Source organism: Pelecanus crispus, chromosome 6 (genome assembly GCF_030463565.1).
Source record: "Pelecanus crispus isolate bPelCri1 chromosome 6, bPelCri1.pri, whole genome shotgun sequence".
NCBI classification, from domain to species: Eukaryota; Metazoa; Chordata; class Aves; order Pelecaniformes; family Pelecanidae; genus Pelecanus; species Pelecanus crispus.
In genome coordinates this window covers 2,914,186-2,941,133 of record NC_134648.1, presented here as the reverse complement: position 1 = coordinate 2,941,133, position 26,948 = coordinate 2,914,186, and the positions used below count along the sequence as shown (strand labels likewise).

The 26,948-nt window shown below is 45.2% G+C and overlaps 1 protein-coding gene and 1 long non-coding RNA gene across 2 annotated transcripts; one reads left to right on the top strand and one right to left on the bottom strand.

Annotated features, from left to right (window-relative positions):
* Positions 1 to 196: 196 nt before the first annotated feature.
* LOC142593777 (uncharacterized) lies at positions 197 to 16,308 on the bottom strand. Its single transcript, XR_012831134.1, has 3 exons — positions 16,202 to 16,308; positions 14,509 to 14,575; positions 197 to 387 (listed from the first exon to the last, which is right to left on the bottom strand). It is a non-coding gene; the product is annotated as an uncharacterized LOC142593777 (long non-coding RNA).
* FADS2 (fatty acid desaturase 2) lies at positions 6,617 to 25,837 on the top strand. The gene is made up of 12 exons (XM_009481285.2): positions 6,617 to 6,823; positions 13,015 to 13,125; positions 14,549 to 14,746; positions 15,205 to 15,306; positions 16,258 to 16,383; positions 18,613 to 18,673; positions 19,164 to 19,240; positions 19,429 to 19,526; positions 21,119 to 21,215; positions 22,748 to 22,827; positions 23,662 to 23,787; positions 25,786 to 25,837. Exons 1-12 carry the CDS (start codon positions 6,617 to 6,619, stop codon positions 25,835 to 25,837), a joined length of 1,335 nt encoding a protein of 444 aa, XP_009479560.2.
* Positions 25,838 to 26,948: the final 1,111 nt, after the last annotated feature.

The window sequence follows — 26,948 nt, the reverse complement described above, 5'->3', positions numbered from 1 at the left end:
TACTTCCACTCCAATAAGCAAGTAATTTTGTGATTTTTTTTTTTTTTTTTTTTGGTATCTTCTTTAGAAGAGCCATGATATCCTCATGGAACTGATTATTACATTTCTTTCTTCAGGGGAAGAATACTCCATCCTGAAAGCCCAAGCCAAGGATCCAGTCTTCATCCAGTGAAATACACAGTAATTATTGCTTACCTTTGGATAAATTGCTGCTCATTACTTCAGTGCCTTGGGTGTCTTTCTGCTTGAATCAGCTCCCTTTGGTGCAGAATCATATATCTTGATGACATGCAGAACCACATCATCCTCCATGCACCCATCTGTTGTGTACAGTGATGGACATGGAGGTTTTCCCCTCAGAGCCATTAACTGATTGCTTCTCAAACACTAGAAATTTGTTTCAGGGGAGAGACAGAAAGAAGGAAGAGTTTGGGCCTGCCCTTAAGGGAAGGAGGAGAAGTTTACTTTTGTTATTAAAGTGATGCTGCAACAGCATCCCTACCTAACGGTTGGGTTCCCTCACCTCAGGCTCCATGCTCCAGCACCCCTTTCCCCAGCCCAGTCAGGATGTCATTTAGTTGTTTCCCACTACGTTTGGATTTATTGTTCACCCATCTCAACCCAAGTTCAGAGCTCCTCAGCCTTTCCTTCTAGCGAAAGGGAGGGAAAGCCTGGTGTCCTTTCTCTCCTGACATGTATTTTTCCTTGGCAGAGTAACCAAAAGTAGCTAAAAGTCTAAAGATGCAGCTGAAGCTGATCTTCACTCTGTTTTTCTCCCAATATCCTCAGTTCCCACTTTCTGCCTTTACCCTTCACATCCCTGCTCCATGTCCCTCCCATGCACGCCTTGCTCACTGCTCTCTCCCGCCGCCTCCTTTTCCCACCACCTGCCATGGAGCCATCCGGCCTTACCCAATGGCCAGTGATGGGTCTCATGCTTTCTAAACTCGGGAAAAAGGAGGATTTTCCCCACATCCATGAGGACTACTGCACAGCTGCAGTGCATTTCCATGTGCCGGTGTCAGGCTGGGTGCTGCCATCAAAGTCATCCTCCAGGAATTAATGGAGACTCTAATCCTTTCTAAAAGGCAGATTAAAAGAATCTTATCTGATCTTACCAACTTCTACATAAAACTCGATAAAGGGATGAGATGACAAACACAAAAATTGTGATTTCTACTACATTTTTAAAACGCTTCCCTCAGGGTCTTGGTTTCCTTTACATTAACAGATCAATGCATGACACAGTGTAAAGATACCTGAACTATAAATTTGTGCTGCTTTTTCCCCATTCCAGACTAACGCAGCAAGATGTCTTTCACTTGCTTATTACCTTAGGTATTTCTACATTACCCTGAAGAGCAGGCATACCCCTTCTGTGTGTGCCCCCTACAAAAACTCTTCCGCTTTGCACTTCTCTATATCCCCTTTTCCATGCTTTCTTTCCTGTCGTGTTTCTCACCTTTCTACCCGCCCCGTCTCATGACTACCCGATTAAACTCAGGGCTTTTAGGTCCCTTACACAAGCTCTTTGTGCCACTAAAGCTACACCATGCAGCAAAGGCAGCCTTTCACCTACTTGGCCACAGAAGAGAGTCTGTTCTCCTCTCATTGCCGTGGCTGGTTTGTGCCCCAGGAGCCAAACGAAACCTAGAACAAGTGCCGCGTAAAGCCTTGACAGGCTGTGCTGCAAGAAGATGATAGGTTTTTTGATAGGCACCTTTCAATGACTCGTCATTAAGTTATTACACAATTGTCTATGTGAAATATCCACCTGAGGAATTCTGTGTGCAGACTTTACGTCTATGCCCATCTAACAGGTACAAGAGCCGATTCCAAAATATACCCACCTCCTTACCAGTTCATTTCTCAGGAGGGAGGGCATGCTCAGGCAAATATACCATTCCAGCCCAGCGCTTGCATATGTGGCCAGCCCTGCATAGATTATCCACTGCTTAAAGTTATCAGCTCTGAAGTATGAACTTCCGTGGACTGACCGCTAAAGTTTTTTGTATACAAAATAATGACCGATTTCAATAACACTAATACATTCCTTTCGTGGAGCAGTCACCTGATGGACTACGACTGTCAGATAATACTGTGAGTTACCAATAATATGTATCTTTATCTCTACTAGTCAAAAGAAGTCATGGCTTTGAATCACGTTTTGGACATAGAGGACACAACCTTCAGTTAGGACACTGAACAAGGAAAAATATTTCATGAATTTGCAAATTAAATTCCTTTCAAAAAATCTGGCTTTGTACTGGATCCCTCCTACTGTCTAACAGTAAAGTATCATTAGTGAAGCTTGAAGAAATATACCCTAAGATAATAAATTGTAGTATGTTTTCTTATTCCTTTTTCCATGTTGCCCAGTGGCCCTCTCCATCTTCTTAGACATCTCTATGTTCTTCAGCTTTGCAATCTTCTATATAGAATTAGAATGTAAAATAGTTTGCAAAGGACCTCTGGAGGGCTACAGTACAACCTCCTGACTCAAAGCAGAGCTACTGTCCCTCTCAGCACAGTCACTGGATTGAGAGAACCAGATCTTCAGCTGCTATTAACAGGAAAGTCATTAAGATTCACCAATTTGTAGTTGTACGAGATTTTACTCTGCAGAAGCAACAGAGTGAGTGATGCTGCTGGGTCTTTGTTCTGAACTGCTACCAGAAGTGGCAATGTTGAAGTAATTCACATAATCCAACAGATATGCTATAAGTTACAGCTAAAAAGCAGTAATAGATCTTTATATGCAATGATTTTCAAACTGAGGTCTGCAGGCTGCTTGGAGTCCGTGAACCACTGCGTAGGGGTTCCACAAAGATGACTGGGAAAGATCTATAGCGCATAAGTTTAAATCCACTAAACATGGATCTCTCACTGGGAAATCTTTAGGGGATAACAAATCAAAGCAGCAATTTATTGCCGTGTGGAGCTAGTCAATACAGATTTGACAGCCAGCCTGATTTCCCTTGGCATTTTCTTCTACACGTGGAATCCCAGAGCTGAAAGCAGCGCTCTCCTCTTTCTCCTCCACCAGACCAGCACAATGACTGACACCAGTACTACAGTATTTCTTAACAAACAAAGCTTAGAAGACCCTGACTTTCATAGTTAGAATCCTTGCTTCAGAGCTGCAGCCTGAAAATTCAAATAATGCATAGCAAAATGACACTATACGTAGAAGCAGAGAAGCAGAGTATCAATAGATACATCATGCAACAGGATCAAAGAAAAAATAAAGGCGTCTCAGAATTGCACCTAAATTAAACATATTCTGCCATGTTATCTACCTTCTGTTCACCTTCCTTGATTGTGCTTTCTTATAAAAAGGTCTACAGAATGCAAAAGGCGGAGAAGTGATGATCTGGGTAAAAAAAAAAAGGGCAGGGATGTATGTTCATGACAAGGGCCCATGCCTTTCATTGCTGCTAAGGGTTTATGTTTTTTTAGATATAATTTCTCACTTCATTGCATTTGGAGTTAAGTAAAACTTTACCACTAAATTCCTGTGTACTCTGTCAGGTGGTCTTACATACGCTTGTCTTTCAGGACGCGGTAATTGGTATAGAAGTCATTACTGCACCGCTCAGTCAATGCGGCTGCTCAACATTTCACATCACCAAGCCCCAAACCCTCCAGACTGAACAGATAAATGATTTGCTGGCAAGGTTTCTTCCTATAAACCGACATGGATTCATTTTGCTTATAGGATGATTTTGCGAAGGATGGTGCACAAAGAAAGCCAAGACAGGCTTATATGCAAATTATTTTTTTTAGCTGAATCCACAATTTATGGCATGCATGGACCTCAAAGCTATTTTAGGGGGAAAAAAAAAAAAAAACAAAAAACCCAACCCAAAACAAAATAACCAAACAAATCAAACCAAACCAAACCAAAAAACCCATGACCAAAACAAGGAGAGAAAGAGAGGAAAAAAGAGAGAAGGAAAACCATCTTCCCGATGCCCAGCCCAGGAACAGAAGCAATGGGGTCTTCCAGACAATTGTCCTCTTCAGGACATCCTCTCCAGTGGAACAGGGACTCCACAGCGCAGTTTTCCAACAGTAACAATACAGTTTTTATCAAAACCCACTTAAACTCGTTACCGGTTGCTCCTGCCTGAGATGATGTTAGCAGTGGCTGGAGTACACGCGATGAGGTGCAGGAGTTGCACGCTCTATGCGCACGTAATGCTTTGTGCATGTACATTGCTGAGTAATATTCATTGGACATGTAAATTATTTCTGTACTGTGTTATCCAGTAGGCTGTAAAGTTACAAACTAAAAGCTACAAGGCAAAGAGTAAAAAAAATAGGTTAAGAAAGGATGATTCACTTACCCGTGGTAATCAATTTTTAGGAGAAAGCAGACATAACAGACAGAACAACCCATCAGAACGCATCTGTGCAAGGCCCTGAGGATAAGGGCTCTTGAGTACCCCAGTAAAAGCACCACGACAGCAGCCTCCAGGTGCGTGGTTACAAGGGAAAGGCAGGCTAGAGAGGGAACACCCTTAGCACTACAAAGGTTAAAGCATCCAACATGTTATGCAGACACGCCTACAGGATTAAAATCCTGAAATTCAAAGAACTCAGCACAGAAAGCATCCTGGTAAAACTTGCCCACATCGCAAGCAAGGAGATTCAGGTCCACCTTAATGTAGTGTCTTGCTGACATTTATTATTAATCCTTGTCAGAGGTCTATTTTGAACCAAACTAAATAAAAACTAGCAAGTCTTAGGAAAGCATTCCTTTCATTTCTGACTTTCGTCACCCCACACCACAGGAAAAGACTGTTTAATAGGCTGAAGTCCTTGTGCAGCAATAAGACCAGGCAGAAACAGAAGAAACCGATAGCATGCCTTGGCACGAAGGCAGCACAAAGTCATCCTCGCTGGTATGGAAGCGATGCACATTCTTTCACTTCAGTCTCCATTCCTACTGCCTGTGTAGGGAGCATGGGTAGAGAAAAGGAGAGGAGCACGAATTTTTTAGATATTCACTGCTGTCAGCTCCTTCAGGCTAATAGCAGCAGGGAAAAACAGAGCACCCTTGTTTGTGCCTGCTCTAAACTATGGCTGGGGCTGGACAGAAGCGCAACAGCAGCAGGACTGGAGGCACATCTTGCTTTCACCGAAGGAGGTGGTCTCTTGTCCTATGCTATCCTTCGGCAACAAGATACCGTAATTGGCTGGAGAGCGAATAAGCATCGTGAATTAAAACATTGGCTGGTTGACCATGTGGGCTGCTTCCCCTGCTTTTCCAGACCAGGTCAGAACACAGTGCTATAAGATGAGACAAATAAATGTCTGAGACACAAGAAGCCAGCGTTGCTCCAATCCTCAGATCTGATCATGCAACAGAATGCTGTAACTTAGGGAGTGCAGTCTGTACCCTAAAACGTTTGTATATGAAATCTGCTTAGGAACAGCCAGTGCCTCTACAGAAAGGATTAATAAGCCTTCCATTTATTAATGCAAAACGGTCACAAGAAAAGGTATCGCTCACCAGGAAAGCTGTGGGTCACGGCTGCCTTGCCCTGGAGAGTGGCCAGCCACCTTCAGACGTGAGAAAGACAGCAGTGCAAAAGCTCTTCCGTTGGTTTTGCCCTTGCACCGCCACACCTTGCGTTAATTATTTTATTATGAAGTGCCCTACAGCAAAGAAAAGATGGCACTGTCCCACCTGTTCGTAAAAGCATCGCCCTGAGCAGGTCTCTGGCTGAGCCTGCTGTCGAGCAGCTCGCTCCGTGACAAAGGGGAAGTGTTAAGCCTGACAGCCATTGAGTCGGTAATTCAGCACGACAAAACAGAGCAAAAACTGGCGCTAATTTCAGGCAGAACACCGCAATCTCCTTTCTAAGCCCCGCGCTAGGAAGTAAGGTGAAAATCTCGGGAAGGAAAAAAGGGAGAGGGGAAGAGGGGGGGCGAGGGGAAGGTGGGGGGAGCTTTTTAAGGCAGGAGCCAAAATCCCGAGGAAAAGAAAATGCGAAAGAGGCGAAGAGGGGATGCCCGCAGCTCCCGTCCCACGGCCCCCCCGGCCGGGCTGGCCGGCAGCCGGCTTCTCCCTTCGCAAGATCGCGCAGGGCCAATGGCAGGGAGCGGCTCGGCGGCGGGAGGCCCGGGATTGGTGCAGGAGCTCTGCTGATCCCTGTGGAAACCTCACCGGTACTGAATGGAGGAGGATGCTGGGGGGGGGAGGATGCTGGGAGCGGGGGGAGGATGCTGGGGGGGGGGGGGGGGAAGGATGCTGGGAGCAGGGGGAGGATGCTGGGGGGGAGGATGCTGGGCGGGTGGCAGGGGGTGGAAGGGGCCGAGCTTGCCACAAACCCGGGCTATGTGCGAGGAAAAAGTGCATCAGTACGGGGGAAAAACCAGGCTAGGGGGCACTTCCGAGCAAGCGACGGGGAGGAGAGGTTGCAAGGGACAGGCAGCGAGGGAGACAAAGAGAAGGGAGGACATGAGCGAAGGCAAAGGGAGAGGACAGGGGATCAGCTGAGTTAAATCCCGCAAGAAACGCTCTTCCCCTCCGGCGCATCCCTGCGAAGCGCAGGGACGGGTCCCCCCCCGCTCCTTTTGGCAAGAAGACAAAGAAGCCAGCGGCCCCATGGGGAAAGGGGGCGAGAAAGGAGGGGAGTCGGGGGAGCCGGAGGCGCAGATCCGCTTCTACACCTGGGAGGAGATCCAGAAGCACAACCTGAGGACCGACAAGTGGCTGGTGATAGAGCGAAAGGTTTATAATGTCACCCAGTGGGCAAACAGACACCCGGGGGGCCAACGCGTGATCAGCCACTGCGCCGGCGAAGATGCCACGGTAAGGACCCGCGCAGGGACAGCCACGCTGCTGCCTCCCGGCTCCCACCAGCAGCCTCTGCCAGGTCGTTGCCTTCCCGCTGTTCCTGAGGAGCGAGCCAGCTTGTGTGCAGCCAGCGCTCGGCTCTCCTCTCCCCAGCTCCCTGCGCACCCAGCGCGGGCTCTTCCGCTGCTTTTAGCTGCGAGCGAAAAGCTTGGTCCAAATTGATGCAACTCCTTGGCCATCAACCCCCCCCCCCCCCCTTGAGCCGGGGCGATTGGCAGCAGCTGGAAGATTGGTTGGTAGGGATGGCTGGGCTCTGCTTAAGTCCTGCTGTTTTGTCTTTGTGTCTTGTTTGTGCCGTGCCTGGAGCTCTGAATTCATGAGCAAAGTGTCCCAAGTCTTCCCCTCTTCGGTGTGTCGCTGGTGACATGCAGAGTCACAGCAGCCAAGCACAAGAAAGGGTTAACGAGAGGCCAGTCTGGGTTTCAAAGTTGCTTCTGTGAGGAGGGTGAGCTTGAGGCTTTAAAACAAGGAGCTTTTTAGCTTTTTTTTTTTTTTTTTTTTCCCCAGGAGAGAATTCTCTCGAGAATTTAGTTACAGGTTTCTACAGAAAAAGGAAAAAAAAAAAAAACCAAACTGTTTGCTGCTGCTACAGCTGCTCCTGCACTTCATAGCTGGTTTCAGCTACCTCTCATGTTTCAGCAACTTTAAAAAAAAAAAAAAAAACAACCCCGAAGAAAAACCAACCAAACAAAAAAAATCCCTTGAAAAAAGAACAAATTGCCTCAGAGATTGTTGTCTGCAGTTTCCCTCAAAGCCACCTTCTTCAGAAGTGCATCCAGAGAGCATGTTCTCCCCCCAGGGCATTAGTCCATAGTTAATAAAATTTAAACTGCCTCAGAGCTTTTCCGAATATGTGCATGGTAAGCAGCAGGAGAATCCAAGCTGTAACATTAACTGTTCGTCTCCCACAGCTCTTAACACCTTAGCAAGACGGAGGCTCTGTGTGTGGCAGAATTAATTGGCAATAATCACTAAAACTTTCCTTTCCTTCAGGCTCCATTTGCCTGTGGTCTGTGGTTATTTTCCATTCTTTTCCTTGAAGCACTGAGATGCGTTTTGGTGTTCCTGTCCCCTTCCAACAAATCCTCTGAATGAATAGCTTTCTCCATCAAAAAGATGGGCCAGGTTTTGCTTTCAGCTGTTTAAACACAGGCCTGCTGAAACCAGAGGAGTTTGACTCCTATCCCCAAGAATTTAACTCCAGTATCTCCACTAGAAAGCAAAAAGCATCTGCTGTTGCAATTGTCTCGAATCTTTTCAGGGGAGACTGAAACACAGGTTTGTGATTCTACTACTGCTGGTCCTCCTCCCACCTCCCCGGGGTACACTGCATCCCGCTGTGCTCGGAGCACGGTCCATGAAGGCATGGCCGTAGGAATGCTCTGAAATTGTTCATCACCGCTCTAGGCACTAAAGCAGAATTGGCATCTGGTTTCCAGCTTCCCTGTGGTGAGCAACAGTTTACTGCCGCAAAATAGCTCTCTCGTTCAGGGTGAGAAAGCCTTAGCCTTGACCCTGTCAAGGTTTAACTAACAAGTTTCATTCCGTGTTGCAAGATGTCACAAGTGGAAGAGTTTAGGAGGAGGAAAAAGCAATGATAAAAATTCAGTTTAACATGCTTACATTCCTAGTGCTTACATGGCTCCCATCTTTCTCAGATTCTCCTTAGCACCCCATGTAGTTAGGACGTCCAGTCCCGCAAACATGCACCAGAGGAACCTCAGCATCTTCTCCATTTATCTTGGACCAATCCTCTAGAGGATTATGTGTATCCACCATGTAGAGGACCAGTCCTCTAGAGGATTATGTGTGTCCACCATGTAGAGGACCAGTCCTCTAGAGGATTATGTGTGTCCACCATGTAGAGGACCAGTCCTCTAGAGGATTATGTGTGTCCACCATGTAGAGGACCAGTCCTCTAGAGGAGCCTCTAGATGATCATGCCTGCTGACAGACCCACTGAATGCCACATCTATGTCGGGCCACTCTAAAGATGCCCTGCTTGGTGATGTGTCAGCTAATTCATCTCAGGATGCTCACAAGACAGCTAACTGAGAAGCTTCCATGACAGCTGTTACGTTCAGCATGCTCAGCTCATGCCAGTCAGGTTAGGAGCACCCAGGCTAGCTTACACTCCAATTTCCCCTACAGGTATTAACAACACTGAGCATTCATTCATTTTTAGGCCATACTTTAACGTGCTGAGACAGCATACTAGTCTGGGACAACCTGTTCTGGTATCACATCATGCACAGTTGCCTTCAGAAAATGAAGGCAAGAGTATGCAAGGGCACCTTGCAGTCTCTCTGTTTCAGAGATGTTCAAGGATGTGAAAGAACATCCTTGTACTGACTATACTAAGCACTTCAAATGCTCAGGTACAGTTCATACCTCAATAATATGAAGCTTTTTTCACCAAAAGCAGCTGGAGTAACTCTCACTTGGCCACTTCCCATAAGACACTTCAGCTTATTTGGCCAGTAGACCACAAAGTTGGGGGGTCAGGTGTAAATATCACACGGTACTTCCCAGAGACTCTCTTTTGCCTTTTGCTTTTTATCTCCTCTAGTACAGAACTGAGGACAATTCCAAAATTCAGGTAGTATCTTACATTTGGGACCTATTAGTAAAGGAGATGCATGAGATATAGCTAATAAAAAAGCAAACCTTCTGTCACTGCAGCTTTCTGTCTGATGATGGTAAGAGTATTCAGGAGATGTTATGCTATACTGAAAAAGCTCATTCTCTACATATGCCAGTGACATGTATGTGTATTACTTCTCAGTGAAGGTAAAACTTTCCTGCTGCCAGTATTTTCTTCATGGCAGAGGCTTGCGATAGCAGTGAAGTGGAAGACAGGTAGTGTCGCTGTGAGCGACAACTGTGTTTTGACATGCATGATTGCATTTCTGACCAGTTCCAGCCTTTCCTTTTCATCCCATCCAGAAAGAAGTGAGGCTATTAAGTTCAGAGGTGGAGGAGAACTCTCCCTGGAAAAGTGATGACAGAGCATTTATAAGCATGTTTAGAAAACAGATAGGCTACTGGCAGGGAAGCCCCAGGTAGACAAAAACACCTTCTAGGTGGTCAGGCAGAAGCTGCTCCTCTGAGTCACCCCCCAATTAACACAACCCAAATCAGCGAGCTCTCCAGCACGGTGATCAGGTGGTACCCAGTCAGACCTCCAAAGAGGGGGTTTTTCCCATTAGTTTAAATAATATTGAGTCAATGGTCTTTAATGCTTCTTATGTGTTCACCCTCTCCCTCTTTCCCCTTCTTCCCCTTTTTTCACCCCAAATTGCAAAACCTTGCAGCAGGTACAGTCAGCTATTCACCTCCCCACTCATTCTGCTCTTCCCTCATCTTTCACATCACCTGCAAATTGTACCAGGGAAGGAAGCTAGCAACCAGACTTAACATTTCAGTGACACATTTATGGGTCCAAGAGCTGAAAATGCTACAATAACTGAAGCACTAGTAAAAAAGGCTTAAGGCTGGTCTGCTACCAGTTGTAACCTCGGGCGAGTCAGTCCTTTAGTGTATCGTCCCCTCTGTAGAAGGGAGAGGACAGTATTTCTTAACCTCAGCTGGGCTGTGAGGATAACACCAGAGAGGATGAAGTGTGCATAAATTATTGCAAAGCAATTGAAAAGTAAGTAGAGGAGGGAGGTGGTGATTCAGGACAAGTATTTCTTTGCATGGGAAACTCCAAACTGCCTGCAGCACAGGGCTGTAGTAACAGCTTTGCTGACCCTAGAGTTTTACCTTCATTTTGGCACCACTAAAGTAACACCAGCGGCTAACCCAGTGCAGTCAAAAAGCACTGGTCTCACTCATGCTGGGGTAAGTTTTGCCAGTGATGCGGTTTTCATGAGTCCACCTGGGCAATTTGATCCGAACTTCCCCCTGTGGTAACAGGAATCACTTTGTCCCTGACATTGGTTACAAAAGGGAGTAGTTTGGGCACTTCGGTACTGGCGTGAAAGCTGAGCTGAGAGTAACTGGGAAATTCTGGTGCTTTACAGAAGCAGCGCACCTCAGTTTCATTTCTGGCATTTTGATCTACCTCCCCCATTGATATGACTTTTTTTTCCCTCCTCCTTACTTCTTCCCCCATAGCCTGTGGCATTTTATGGCTTTTATAATCTTTAAATCGTTCCACAGAGTTTTATTTCTCTCCTGCACCTGCAGCTAGCTGGCCTCTCCCCCCGCCCCGCCAATGCTACATCTCTAACTTCTCATACATCATTTCTTTAACTTCAAGTTAAATGGCTCAGGTCAGCTTTCACACTCCCTCCTTCTATGCCTCCCACAGCAAAACTTCTATGGTCAGAATATTATTTTGAAGCTCAATCCAAAGTCTTGGAATCAGGTGAAAGTTTCTATTGATTTTGGTGGACTTTGTGACCCAGATTGTTGGCTGGTATTTTTGAACACCAGAGATAGACTTTTGATGGAGCTCAACTCCCAGAAGGGTCAGCTGGACACAGTGAGCACTTTCCAGCCTGCCCTTTATGTTTGGAGCCAGAAGTGAGATTTTAGTTGGTTCCTACTATTGTTAGGCAATGGGACAAAAGTGGAAAGGCTAAAGCATGGTACTCCTGACTTCTATTTTTTACTGTTTTTTCTGTACCAGTCTTAGCACTTCATGTAGTTACATCTTTACAGCTCACCTAGGTGATTTTCTAGAGTTAACTCCAGTTCTGTGCAGCAAGAAAAGGGCAAGGACAAAGCAAGAGTTTCTGACTTTTGTTAACTTTCTGTTCCTACTGCTATCTGCGTGGTTAAAATTCAAGCAATGCCAGGTGACAGGAGGGGTGTGCAAGATCTTACAACTAGCAGCAGATGCATCATGCTCCCATCAGGTATCTGCAGAACATAGGTAGACAAAACGTGTGGAAAGGGGAGGGAGTACAGAAAAAGAAGAGCCAGGCAAACTCAAGAATGCCAGGATGAAAAAGACTCTACAAACAAGGCATTGTCCTTCCATACTAGAAGTTGTCTGGAAAATATGTAAGAAAAATATTATTCCAGCTGGGCTTCCTGCTTTCCCAGCCTCAGGAGTATATGGGATAGGATTTATTTCACAAGTTTCGTCCCTCAATTAGATTGTGCTGCTGAAACTTAACAAGGTATTTATGTCTATTATCACGTTTGAGAGACACCAGTAAAACATACCCAACGTTCAAGGCATGTAGTGAATAGAAAATATGCAAGCAGTCTCACAAAAGATTAATGGGCCTCTTATAGGGACAAGCAGCCATATACCACAGCACAGTAGAAATGACAAGAAGTCTTATCACATGTATTGATAACTATCAGTTCTTCAAGACTGTTAAACGCCATAGCATATTTCAGAGTAATTAATAAAGTTGCTTTTTGGTGTAAGTGCTTTTTTGAATGGGGTCTTAGCCAGTGTGAAGTTTGATAGCAAGCACTTTAAAGCAATTGCTTAAAGTTCTGGTATACAAGTTTTTGATTCCTTTCTAAGACATTTTACTTGGACTTGCATGGAGATAGGATTGCCTATATATCTAGAATATGGTTGTAGAATAAAGAAGAGTTAAGGTAGCATTTAGTTACTCATCTTACAGAACAAAAAGAGAAAGGCAGTCTCCAAAATGAAGAGTCACCACTTTTTACTCGGCTGTGTTAGTGCTGGGATCTACAGGTCTGGCCAGAACATCCAGTACTATTTTTTGTATCTGCAGTCATGTCCAGGTTCAGTCACCACAGTCACCCCCTCTCTTGAATTGCCTCCAGGCAGCCGACTTTCAAAGGGTATTTATATCCTAGTGCGGATTTGCACAAATTCCCCTCTGCCTACCTTCTAAGGGAGTTAACAGGATTTAGGTATTTAGTTGCTTAGAAAAAATTTCTTGAGGTGCCTTTCACCATATGTCTGGATAGCATCCCAGATCTCACCATTTACTTCCTATTAGATAAGCAAATTCATCAGCCTCTAGTAGAAGTACTGCACCGAACAGTGATCACGGAGACGGAAGTTAGTCTAGCACCCTTCTTTCATGGTAACATGGGGGGACAACTGCAGAGAACAGTGCTGGAGGTGGACAGGAATGACACAATGAGTAGAAAGCAACACCTTACTCCTGGATCTCACACAGTTACTCGTATTTCCGCTGCAGGATGCATTCCAGGCCTTCCACATCAATCCCACCTTGGTGCAAAAGTTTCTCAAGCCATTACTTATTGGAGAGCTTTCTCCAGGAGAACCTAGCCAGGACCGAGATAAAAACGTGAGTATTTGTTTCTGAGCTGGGGTTTATGATGGGTATATTCCACCATTTTTTTTCCTCTTGGGATGTCCTCCAGGTCAGAGGCAGGCAGATTATAAAGGTTTCTTCACTACAGGCAGCTCCAGAGAGGGAGAAAAGTGCTCAGCGACTGAACATCTCCACGTAGCAACGTGCACATCCCAGTATAGATTAAAATGTGTGTGGGCAGGAGGCGACACATTCCGACTGGCTGTACAAGCCTTTCCTTTCCCATAGAGCCACCGACAGCTGATTTCCAGCAGCCCATTCCAGGTGCCCGGGGTGGATTGATCCCATACTGAAGGGAAATGGGAACTGAGGCATGTGGACTGGGAAATGTGCACCAGCTCTTGTGACTGGTGTCTCTTCTGCTATTTCTTCCCTGGTGATGAAGCTTTAAAACACGTCGTCGCTTGCCTGTTACCAGGGAAGGAGAGGAGTGGGCAAAGAAGTCTGAAAAGACTTCCAAACAAGTTGCTCACCACCTCAACAAGACTTGACTCTCTTTCACTCTTTGCTCTGCAGCTCCCTTTCACAGATAAACTCCCAGGGAAATACCTCTTTGAGACTCAAACTGGCTGATCCTGCTGAGCCCAGTACCAGCAAAGCTCTGGAGAGCAGCCATGTTTGTGGCACGAGCAGTAGGTACCTATGGGTGAGGTGAACCAGACGCCTCATTTTGGTGGCTGTGCCTAAGGAGCACCAACCCAGCAAGTACCTTTTCTACCCACTGCACATCCTCAGGGCAGCTCTGTGTCCCTCCCAGACAGTCCGTTCATTCATTATTCAGGCACAGTGCCTGGCATGACTAGCTCAGAAACTCAATCCTGTCCCGTTGTTTGTGACTGGCCATGATTATGATATATCTGTATCACTCACAATAGAAGAGATGACGCTAACCCATATTAACCTGGGAATGCTCTTCATGAATGATTGCGCAGTAGCTGACCCACATATTAAATAGACGATGGGTGCTCTGATATTGGGTGCTCATCATCTGAGCTCTGGAATTATGCATAAGTAATAGGACTGAATTATCTCCTTCTTCAGCTACCTCTTTACCATTTGTAAAGCTCATTCAGACGAGAGTCATCAGCTGATGTAACTCTCAACAGAGCCAGGTAGTGCCGCTGATTCACAGCAGCAGCTTGAATTACTCTCCTAGCTGAAGGTCCAAAATGTCAGGACGTGGGCTCAGACCAGCCAGGATGTTTATTCATAGGAAAGTGCTACGAAAAGCTATAATACAGTGTGAATATGGAGGCAGGTCCTTCCTTACTTCTGGAGGAGCCAACCAATGCAAGACACAACCAGGGTCCTTAGTATGGAACTTGGCCTTCCTTCCTCAGACACATTCAGACTTACTTATAAGCTGCATACTGTGTCCTGCATGTCTATTTTGCAGTCCCAGCTGGTGGAGGACTTCCGGACCCTGAGGAAGACAGCAGAGGACATGAACTTGTTCAGAGCAAATCCTTTGTTCTTCTCTCTTTACTTGGGCCATATTATTGCAATGGAAGTTTTGGCTTGGTTAATGGTTTCATACTTCGGTACTGGCTGGATCACAACTCTCATCCTCGCCTGCATCCTTACAACTTCCCAGGTGAGAAGTAGTAGGCACAGAGCACACTGGCTACGCAAATCACTCAGGATAAGGCCAGCATGTGCTGAACTTTTCATATTAGCTTAATTACCAGTGCAAAACATTCATACCAGCGAAAAATATTCACCACATAACTGCCACTGTGGAGCCACCCCTACCCACTGCTGATTGTGGCTCACATATTTTCCTCACCTCTTTGGCCTTTGCTTCCACATGTTGGTGGACTTGGTAGTGTTAGGTTTACAGTTGGACTCAATGATCTTAAGGGTCTTTTGCAACCTGAATGAGTCTATGATTCTATGTTCCCCTCCAGAATGAAAACAGAGATCTTCACTTTCTCACTTCAATTAATTCCCCCTCTTCCTCACACTCACATCTTGCCTTCTATCTCCATTTCCTTTTGTGCTTAACTTTGATTTCAAACAGCTTTCTAACTACTTTATTTCCCTTCATCCCAGGCCCAGGCAGGGTGGCTGCAACATGATTTTGGACACCTCTCTGTCTTTAAGAAGTCTTCCTGGAACCACATCGTCCACAAGTTTGTCATTGGACACCTGAAGGTAAAGGACATTATGGACCCAGGGCACTGCGGAAACAGCTGCAGTCACTTTGACTATGTCAAGTAGGAAACTGCAGCTCTAAGCCTTTCTACAGTGAGCAGATGCACAGAGGAGAAGTTAGTGACTGTTGCACATGGAGCAGTTGTGCAGAAGAGATAAGAGCGTAACCATAGCTGTTAGAGAACACAGTAGTTCCACAAGCTTCAGTGCAACTGCACCAATTTATAGCAGCTGAGGACAAAGCTTATTAAATGGCACAACCCCCTATTTTAACATCATATTTTTGCCATGCCTTCCACCTCCTTCACACTAAGGTATAGTATTTCTCAAATGTCCCATCCTGCTACATCCCATCCATTCAAAGATGCATTCAGAACTTCTAGGCAAGGTCCAGTGCAGTCCAGGCATTTCACCATCCACCTGCAGTAGGAACTTCTAGGGGGTAGGACATAGCTTTGCCCATTCTCCCAAACCTACTTTGTCTTGTCTGGTCCCTCACAGGCACAGGCAATAGAGGGAAAACAGTATAATAATCAATAAGGCAGCAAGGGGGTTTAGTGGTGGACTTGGTAGCGTTAGGTTAATGGTTTGACTCGATGATCTAAGGGTCTTTTCCAACCTAAATGATGCTATGATTCCATGATTCTGCTGCTAATAACAGCTTCACATGTGGGAAGACATGATGGCATGCAACTCGCTCAAAGTATATTTACTCCCTGTTCTTTCAATATGGATGATCCTTAGTGAGGGCAAACCGCCCCTCTGAAACCAGCAGTCCCATAGCAACTGGCAGCTCAGCCACTTACTGCTTCTTGCTATTTCAAAAGCAAGTAACAGTTTGGCCATAATCAGAGTTGCACTGTTCCAGTTTATATAAATGAATGGGTAATCCTACCATTAGAGGAACTGTACTTTTCCATGGATTAACTCCGTATTCTTGTACCTGCCCAGGGTGCCTCTGCAAACTGGTGGAACCATCGTCACTTCCAACACCATGCCAAGCCCAACATATTCAAGAAGGACCCAGATGTGAACATGCTGCATATTTTTGTCCTCGGAGATACACAGCCTGTTGAGGTAAGGCAAAGTGGGTAAAATGGGGAAAACCATTGTCCTAAAGGGCTTCAGAGAATGCTTGTGCAAAACCAAGAGTTGGCTAGTATTGGTAGACATGACTTACACAGTCAAGACTTCCAGGAATGCTAAAAAAGGAAATGTTTCATCCAGGCATTTAATCTGTCTATGTTGTCTGACAGGAGTTTAGCCATCACACCCTCCGAAACCTTGGGCTGAAGAGCAAGACTGACTGTATAATTCCCTATCCATTTCCTATATTGACCACAGGAAAATGTGTTTTGGGGTAGCTTGGGAAAAGCAATCGAGATAGGACTGGAAAGAGAGCAGAAAGTTATTAAAGAAAACTTCATCCTGCTGGCTTGAAATATCAACATGAGGGGAAAACATGGTGTTCCTCCATCAAGAACATTTCAAAACTGGTCCTCCATTTCCACAAAAAATATCTTCCAATATTAGTCCAGCTGTGCTCCAGACAACCTGTACAAGGTCCTCTCCACTGGAGCCTTTCCCATGCAGTTGAGGGGATATTGCTTGCATAAGCAATACTTTCTTACACTAACTATGTACTGTTATGCTGCACATGAAATAACAGGCTATGTTAAGGTATTTTAATTCAATCTGTAGAGCCAAAATATTTACTGTCTATTGTATAAAAACCTACACAAAGGACATAAACCATGTACCATCCTTGGTCTTTTTTACAATGGAACAAGGATTTCTAGTTTTAAAAACAAAAAACAAACCAAAGAAAACAAACAAACAAACTTCTGCAGCCAGTATAACACAGGGGAATACAACATTAAAAAGTTAATGGTTTCTCAGCCAGCTTTTATACTACTGAGAAAGTAACTCCAGACACATGTAGGGGACGTACATGCTGGTATATGGACATGTATAGAGAATGTCTTGCACACATAGAAATTTCAAGAGGCAGAAGGGCTCTTATATATGACTGAAATGAAAGCCTTCTCCTGGGTATAAAAAAGCCAGTATCTAGAAGACGTAAATCAGTATCACGGTCTTAAATACGCAGGTAGCACCCATTGGAAAATCTTGTGCCTGATAACTGGCTTTAAAAGCAGACCGTGGTTCTACCACTTGCAGGGAAAAGTAAGAATGTAAACATTTATGACAGCAAGGAAAACTGGGTCTCCGTCCTACAAAATACCAGCATCAGTCTATCCCAATACTCTTTCACACTTCTATATAATCCTTTTCCAGATGATGCTAAGCACATGGCCTTTCAGAGCTCAGACCAGAGTCAATGATGTGGCTGATTTATTGGTGCTGCAAGACTTACCTTCATGGGGAAGTTGCTATGCTGGAAGCAAAAATGCAAGTTCACAGGAATCCAGATTCTCCATGCATTAGCTCCTTGTGTGGACACTCCTGGAGCTCAAAAAAAGACACTTCTGTATAGCTCTAGATATTTCACTAAGGAGATGAGCTTAGGAGACCAGGTGCTCTTCGTCCCCTCTTTTCACTCAAAAGAAATGGGCACCTGCAAAAATGCAACAGCCCAAGGTCCGAACCTGTGTTTGGAGAAACTTCACTGCATCTGCTCTTTGTAGGTGGACCATAGTAACACAGGAATCGGTGCAGAATAGCTCTCAATGACAGCACTCATTTCCTATCACTTCCGTGTCAAACTAGTGACATGACATTATAGATTTAAGCACGTCTGTGTGACGTGCCATAGTAACAGCTAAGTACTTTACTGCTGGTAAAGTAAGCTTTTACAAGGCCTGGCTAATGGCAGGAGTTCATGGGGGCTGATGGCTGCAGAAGTCAAAAGGGATCAATGGTTGGGACATTTTGCATGGAAGACTACCCAAGGATCATTGTCTTGCACTGGCATCCCATGTAGTGATTTACCAAAAGTCAGACTTTATGCCTATCGCATTTGTATTGGTAATGATGGAGATGCTGGCAGCTCTTAGCACAGCCACAGGCATGGCAGAAGGTGGAGAAATGCATCAAAATGGCATCAGGCTCTCAAGTAAAAAGACATTATCTGAATTTCAAGCCAGAAGACTTTAAAAAGGAATTTACACCTAGCACAATTACAAAGTCAAGATATTTAACCAAACCAAAACACTCTTTACCTTTACTGGTGTGGGAATTTAGTCAAAACTCCCCAGTCAATAAATAAAGAAGTATTGCAGAGAATCTTCTCTTACATGTGAGTATCATAATCCAAGCCTGAGCTTTCTCCTCTGTGTCCTGCAGTACGGCAAGAAGAAGTTGAAGTACCTGCCTTACAACCACCAGCACGAGTACTTCTTCCTCAGTGAGTATCTGCCCTGCACACTTCCTTTTTCCCTGAGCGCCAGTTGACCTTTCCAGCCCCTACTGCGTCAGCAGAGGAACTCCTTAAGTCTCAACTCATCCTTCCCTTCCTCAGGACCACCACCCCGTATGCAGGTCCCAAAAGCAGTTCAGTATATTCTCAATGATATCCAAGCATCTCGAACATTGCCAGCATGGTCATGTAAAGAAAGGCAAACAACTGAGACTGGGAAATAAACGTCTGTGTGAGAGGGTCCATGGAAAAAATGCATGCTGCCAGTCAATGCTCTGCCATAAGTCAAGATGAATGGGTGTGAAGCAGAGCCTCCTTTCTTCACAGAAAGGCAACCACCCCCCATCACCAGCACCTCACCTCTCTCAGCAGTGCTAGGCAGACTTTCCCTAGAAGCATTCCTAAATCACTGGCTCACTCTCATGCCACATGCCTTTCCACCCTTCTGATGGCCAAAACATTTCCCTTTGCTTTGCAGTCTTCCCGCCTCTGCTCATCCCTGTGTATTTCCAAATCCAAATCATCTCGACCATGATCAGGCGCAGGTTCTGGGCGGTGAGTGAAACATTCCCTCCATCTTTATGGGGTCCGGCTGGCTCGGAAGAAATCACACATGAGTAAGGAGGGACGCCAGTGGGCAGGGATCGCACCTTTGCTGTATTAATTACCCAGCGTCCCTACCAGCAAGGACACGTTATATGAGATAGGCAAAGCGATGCCTAATGTCTTCTCTCTTCCCCTAGGACCTAGCCTGGGCCCTCAGCTACTACATGCGCTACTTCATCACATACATCCCATTCTATGGCGTTCTGGGATCCCTGTCTCTCCTCACTTTCGTCAGGTAGGAGACAAAGGGTCTCCCCACTGCTCTCCCCTCCCTCCAGTGCCAGACAAACCAAGTCTCAGCTCTGTTCTGCCTCACAAGCCTTCCCTATTTAGGTTCTCTGCAGTCATTGACCTCACTGCGTGTTATCTTGGGTATTCCCACTGCTTCACTTACCTCTTACGTCTCCAACTCTACCTCCCCTCAGCAAAGATGGTTCTGGTGCTCAGCATCTTCCCCTGCACTTGTGATGGCTCAGCCAGGATTCTCCTTTCTTTCCTCATTCCCTGTTCTCACACATTGCCCGATCCCAACACATTTATGCGTTTTTTCCTCTTTGGTCAAGGCTGAACCCTTGCAGAGTGCCTCACATCACCCTCTTTCCAGCTTACTAGGAAGGTAATTCAGGAAGGTAATTCAGGAAGGTAATTCATAAGTGAAAGGCTCACCACTTCTCCCAGTGTGGAAGACACATGGCCTGTTTCATTAATTCATTAATTTCTGTGCTGCATGCAATAGCTGCAACTCTTCTGGCTAATACCAAAGGGTGGCATTTAGTCCCACAGTCGGCATTAGTTTTAGGAAAACATTTCATCACAGTGAAAAACATTTTCTAAAAAAATTTCATTTTTTGAGTAAAAAGGCATGGCAACAGATGTACAAAAGCCTTCATGACTTAAGTTTTCATAGTTTCAAAACACTTTGGACCTAAGGAAAACAGGAGATTCAAAAGACATGCATTTGTGTAAGTGCCCAGCCAGTCTGAAATCAAGCTGAAAAAATTATGACAACCGACCTATTATTTCCAAAACTTTCGTATTTTGATTAAGCTAAAAGTGCAAGAAGAAAGGCAAAATTGCAAATTCAGATCATCTGCTCTTTCAGAAAACAAGCCTAAAGACTAGAACAAGGATGCTTCTGGACAGCTACCTTGTCAACATACATCTAAGTCTCAGCATAGAGAAACTACTTTGGGTAAATAAAGAGAAGAAAGTGCATTTCTGTAGACTATTGCGCAGGTGCTAAAAATGCTATTATATACCACAAGCAATAAAAAAAGCTGCTCTAAAGCAATACCCAGCCCAGTGCAGTTGAGACTTGTGGTAAAGGTACTGGGAGAGCAAAGGGAAGCTGGAAGCTCCAGTGTGCTAAGCTTGACACCCAGAAAGCTAACACCAATGGGCAGGTGGATTTTGAAATTAATGTATATCCAGAAAGCAACAGGAAAGTGGAAAACAATTCTGAGAATTTCTAAATTGGGGCTTGGTTTTTTTCAAGGAGTTGGATCATCTTTCTTTACTGAAAGGCAAAAGTAGCATGAGAGATCAAGCCACTTCTGAGGAAGAGGGAGAGGGATAGCCCCATAGGATGTCCTCGGTTTTAATCATAATTGCCTTAGTCCCAGAGGTATAAAGAGGGGAAGGGCAATTCATCACAGAAGTGATTCTCTCTGGTTTCCATAGGAAGAGAGGTGTTTACTTCCGTACCTCAGAGAAATACTCTTTTTGCACGTTGTGTCTCCTGCTGCTCCCTGTAAACGCCACTCTACGCACCTCATATCCTGGGCTGCAACATAAATTGCAATACTTTATGCCTGTTTGTTTTTGAAGGTTTCTGGAGAGTCACTGGTTTGTGTGGGTCACCCAGATGAATCACATTCCAATGGAAATTGATTGTGAGAAGCACAGAGACTGGCTTAGCTCTCAGGTAACCGGGAGGGGAAAGAATACTCCTGACTCACCCCAAAACAGGTTAGAAATTTACTCAAGGAGCAGATGGGTTACTACTGTCCCCAGGTACTAGTATACAGTCTCTGTCCATGATCCCTCCAAGATGTTCTCTCCAGAGCCAGCAGTGCTGAGTCAAGACATGGAAGTCCAAACTTCTGTAATTAATTTGACAGTTAAAAGGTTATATTTTGTTCTTTCAGATTTGAGGGAGTATCAGGTTCAAGAAACATGATTTGGCTTTCCTGTGTCGTCTATTTTGGCATAGACATATGAGCAAATAGAAGAGCCCCAATGAAAATCAAGGCTGAAGAGAGAGCTCTATATATTTTTGAAGTTTATGTTTCAGCAATAAGGACTGAAATGAAAAACAGCTGCCTTCTACATCTTTTTAATGCCTGGTCAGATAAATCCACCCTGCTGAAAGGATACCTTTTATATACAGTGGTCCAAGTCCTATTCAGACCTAGAGAACAATGAGAGCAACTTTGACACTGGGCATATGAATTTGGTATAACTGAGCTGAGAGAAGAAATCATCTCATGTGTTAATTAGTATTTCTAGTTGTTAATGCGGCCTTGAAGATGAGCTTTCAAAGTCTGACAGTCAATTTCTCTCCTTTGTGCTAAAAACACTAAAGAAAAAAAAAAAGTGCTAAAAGCAGTATTCAGGAAAGCACCTAAGCATTTGTTTTAAATTAAGCATGTGAATAGATTGACTGAAGTCATGGGAGTGTTCAGATGTTCACCTTAAGCTTTTGCTTAAGCACTTTATGCAACTGGAATTTGTAGACAGAGAGGTTGGGGGGGGGGGGGGGGCAAAAGAGGGAGAGAGATGGGGGAAGAGAGAGAGAATGCGTGTATGATAGAGGGAGACAAGCCTCTTTGACACTGATGTGGTTTTACGATGCATCTTGGAGGGATGAGGACAGCGTATCTCCTATGGTTACTATGCAGAAATCACAGCTTAGTTCAGAGCATAAGAGGATTTTAAGAAAGACTACCTAATTTTACAGTCATTAATAGCAAGAGTAGCTAAGAAATATGTCCAGAATATTCAGATCTTGCACTTAAGGCAAACTGGGCAATAACTAGATGGGATGGGGAAAGCTGGCTTTCTGCATCCATGCATTTTTCCTCCCCTGTTTTTCCACCTTGGTACTGTTGTTAACCATCTGATCTTCAACGGGAAAGGCTGAGATTTTGGAGTCTAGACTCGGACTGCTATGTGACTCGTCCCCAAATGTCCACAAACTGCCTCCTTATATTGTCCCCTTTAGCATCAGTCAGCCCATGGAGACACGGTCAGCACAGTAGTTGACAGTAAGCCCTGAAGGAGGATTAAAGCTCCCCTTGCTGCAACCAGCTATCTCCACATGGCAGTCATCTGCACTCTGACAGCTCAGTAGTGCCATAAGACACGTATCAGCCCCTGCCACAGGCAACAGAAGCTTCGTTCTGATTTTAGGGTGAGACTTCAGTAATCACCGCAGCTGCTTTCTTGCCTTCACAGGTGGCAGCCACTTGCAATATCGAGCAGTCCTTTTTCAATGACTGGTTCACCGGGCACCTGAATTTTCAAATCGAGCACCAGTAAGTATGGGCACAGAATCATTTGGCCGTTACCAGGTTGTCACAACACTGGACTTGAGGCAAGGGAAAGCCTGCTAAAGGCACATGTGTGGGATGGGGCAGGATCTTTAGAGCACTACCATATGCCAAGGAAAGAGAGTCCCGGACTACTGGGGGTCTTAGTCCGCTTCTACTACAGGCATGGCATCTTTCTCTCTTGCTACCAAAATACTTCAGCTTTCACTCTCACAGTTTTCATTTGGGGTTTAATTAGGAGTCAGCGGTATGAATCTACCAGTTGCAATGGCTATGGACTCATATCCTAAGCTAACTACTCGAATTGAGTATCCATTTCAGAAATTTCCTCTCCCTGACCAAAAGCACTTCAGTGTTTTATAGCATGGGACAGCTGTGTGGGACTGTGTACACTACTGGGTACCAAGTTCCAGGAAAGATATTAAAACCAGGGCCATATGGACAGTCTGTTGCCAGTGACAACACAAAATGTAAAAGAGACAGCATTTAGGGTAAGGCTGACTGGTATGGAAGTCAGCTTAGGAAATCTCCATTGAACAGCACAGGGCAACGTGATCCCAAGTTCTTCTTTACCTGCTTCTCTGTTCCATGAGCTTCCAGAGGTGGGAAATGAATGCGTTCAGTTTTCACAAGCCTCCTTGAAACAGAAGACTGTAAAGCATGGATACTTCTCTGTGCCTCTCTTTCTTCTGTCTGCTTGTACAGCTTGAGGAGAAGGCATTAATAATTAGCCCCAATGAGGAGGCAGATAGAGATGCCCATCCCTTGGGGTTAGTCCCTAGAGTTTTCTCAGGTTTGTTTTCTCTTTCTCTATTCAAGCCTGTTTCCAACAATGCCACGGCACAATTTCTGGAAGGTGAAACCTTTGGTGAAGTCATTATGTGCCAAGTATGGAGTCCAATATGAAGAGAAGCCTCTTGGAAAAGCATTCGTAGACATCGTTGGGTAAGGTCCTTCTAGCATCATCTGCAGCCCGCAATTCACTGTTACATGAACATCCTATACTTTCTAGTACAGAGAATTCAGGACACTCTAGACCCTTCAGAAATACCATGTCGGTGCGTTGTAATCTGGTGTCACTAGGTTAATAACCTTCCTATCGCAGTCCAAGGAACACCTGCGGCAATGTTGACCCACAGCAGAAATGACACAGCTCCGCTGATTTAGTGGACTAACGCCAGGTGACGACAGACGGGAAGCTGCTTCACTACATCGGGGGGGAAGAAGCAACTGTCCCCCAGAGCAGCTTCTGCGACCAGAGCACTGCTATCAAAGTACTGAATATTTAGCATTTAGATGGGTACTAACCTGATCGAATACGGACCTTTTTTATAATACCTTTTAAAATGTTATTCTGACAGCTGATGACTCTTGCTTTCGGGAGCTGGCAGCATATCTTCAGGCTGAAAACTGAGATGAATCAAAGGGGAATGAGTCAGGTTACAGCCCGTGCTGGTTCCCATTTGAGCCCTGCCAGCAGCAAAGGGCTATTTCTTATAGACATAGTTGAAGCCTAGTCTAATAGTCCTTGTCAGGCAGACTCTGGGTTAACGTTTCTGTCTCAGTTACTCCAAGAGGAATAATTCATGACAGGGAACATGAGAAAGTATTCTGCAGGCCAGGGATATCCACTCTCAAACCATTCTAAGCAAATGCAAATGAAAGCAGATTGGCCCCAACATGCAGAAGGGCTGAAAACTGGTTCAAAACCTCCTTTGGTCCTCTTATCCAATTAGCACAGGAAAATGCATGCACCACTGAGACCCAGGGAGGGAGATACCCAGCATCCCACCATACAGAGCCCATGTCCCTACACAAGTTCTCAGAAACCATCTCAGCAATTAGAATCATAGAGTCATTTAGGTTGGAAAAGACCTTTAAGATCATCCAGTCCAACCATTAACATAACACTACCAAGTCCACCACTAAGCCAATTAAGGGGAGAGGAATAATTGATCTCATGTTTCCTGGCTTGGTGGCTGGATTATGTTTTAATGAAAGTAGAACCAGAATAGAATCATTAACATTGGAAAAGACCTCTAAGATCATCACTCCAACCATCAACCCAACACCCCCATGCCCACTACACCATGGCCCAAAGTGCCACGTCTACCCATTTTTTTTAACACCTCCAGGGATGGGGACTCCACCGCCTCTCTGGGCAGCCTCTTCCAATGCTTGACCACTCTTTCAGTAAAGAAATTTTTCCTAATATCCAAGCTAAACCTCCCTTGACACAACTTGAGGCCATTTCCTCTCATCCTATCGCTAGTTACTTGGGAGAAAAGACCAACCCCCACCTCACTACACCCTCCTTTCAGGTTGTTGTAGAGAGTGATAAAGTCTCCCCTCAGCCTCCTCTTCTCCAGGCTAAACAATCCCAGTTCCCTCAGCCGCTCCTCATAAGACTTATTCTCCAGACCCTTCACCAGCTTCATTGCCCTTCTCTGGACATGCTCCCGATAGAAGGATCATCTCCCCTAAACCATATAAAGCTACATTTCCAGCCTCCAGACTGTATTCTGTTTGTCAGAGGACTTTTGGGCCCAAACCAGCTCAGATCTGTCACGTAATATTCGCAGAGCTGATGCAGATGGGAAATTCTGCGTGAGAATTCCTGGGGGGAAGTGGGGAAACTCCTTCAGAGGTGCAACGTGGTGAGCCCCGGCAATTCTTCTCTGCTGTTTATCCAGGGCCAGAGGGACTACAGATAATACAGTGGGCATCAGGTGAAGTTCTTGCTCACCAAGTCTCAAACTGGTCTCTTTATTCTCTCTCTAAAGAGCAGAATACAGAGCTCTTCTTGCTATACCTGCTGTTCTGCAGAAAGACATTTGCTGTCCTAAGGATTCATATTCAAATTCAGTAGCAGGCGTTTTTGTAGGTACAAAACAATGGAGGGAAGATTCACAGGACAAACTTCTCTTCATTTTCTTTCCACAGGTCCCTAAAGAAATCCGGAGATCTATGGCTGGATGCTTACCTCCATAAGTGAACGTGAATCTTAATGGGGAGGTGTGAGTGACAGGGAGGGATGGGGGGGGTGCGCGGGGGGGAATCACACGTGTGTCTTTTACTCTCAGATTTCAGTCTATATCTACATGCACAGTTGGAGGGGAGTTTCCTGTCTTGTGAACTGCTACCGGTACGGGCTCAGGCAACCTGTTTAATCCAGACAGATTTACAATGTGCTTGAGAGGATGAAAAGCAATGCCAGTATTGCACAAAATGGAAGGTTGGGAGAGGATGGACAGAAGGAGTGTTTAAAAAAGGGGCATTACTATCCGACTTTGGCCTTCTCTTCACAAGATTTATCCTAATTCTACCTAAACCACACAACCTGCTAATTCAGACACATAAGACTTGTTAGGCTTCAGTGAGTACTTACAATCCAAGGACAGCCCAGTCAGCTTATGCCTCTTTCCTCTTTCCCATGTTTGTGTAAAAGAGGAGCTCAGCACAGAGTTTCAGTTTGTTATCAAGGAAAAAATAACGCAGTCCATGATGCTCATCGCAACAGGGAGCTCCGGTGGGCTGCGATGCCCGCCAGCCTTGCCTGCAGGAATCGCACCCCACAGGGACCGGCAGCTCCCGTACCATGATGGGGCTTTCAGCCCTGCCCATAGCCCGGCTGTCTTGGGCTCCCTCCTTTCTTTCTCTAATCATAGCATCACTTTAGTAAAAGCCGTGATACTGACCCTGCACAACTAATGTCTAACCACCTCTTAGCAGGGTTAATATAGCTGTATTTTTATAAGCAGCCCCTATTTCCAGGGGTCCGTGGAAGATCTTTGGGCTTAAACAGCAAAATGTCTCCTTTAGGAGAGGGTCTATTTTCTCTTTAACGAGCAACAGATCTGGCACAGCATTATGGTGGTCAGTAACTTACACAAAAGACCAAAATAAGTCACATAAGCAAAACTTACTAATTGCTCGTGAGTGCTCCAGTGTAACCACAAATGGTCTTTTCAGCAGAGCAGTTAGGCAGTGTGCTGCAAAACCACACGGCTCTGCCTGCCTGCACATGCCTGGCAGAAACCAAGCCTCTTTCTGCTTGTCAGAGACCAGGAGCAATGGCACTGTTCACCCTCCTCTTGGGAACAATC

Coding starts and splice junctions, on each gene's coding strand:
- FADS2 (XM_009481285.2), top strand. CDS start 6,617: ATGGGGAAAGGGGGCGAGAAAGGAGGGGAGTCGGGGGAGCCGGAGGCG. Junction 13,126..14,548: donor GCCAGGACCGAGATAAAAAC/GTGAGTATTTGT, acceptor TCTATTTTGCAG/TCCCAGCTGGTGGAGGACTT. Junction 16,384..18,612: donor GAGATACACAGCCTGTTGAG/GTAAGGCAAAGT, acceptor TGTGTCCTGCAG/TACGGCAAGAAGAAGTTGAA.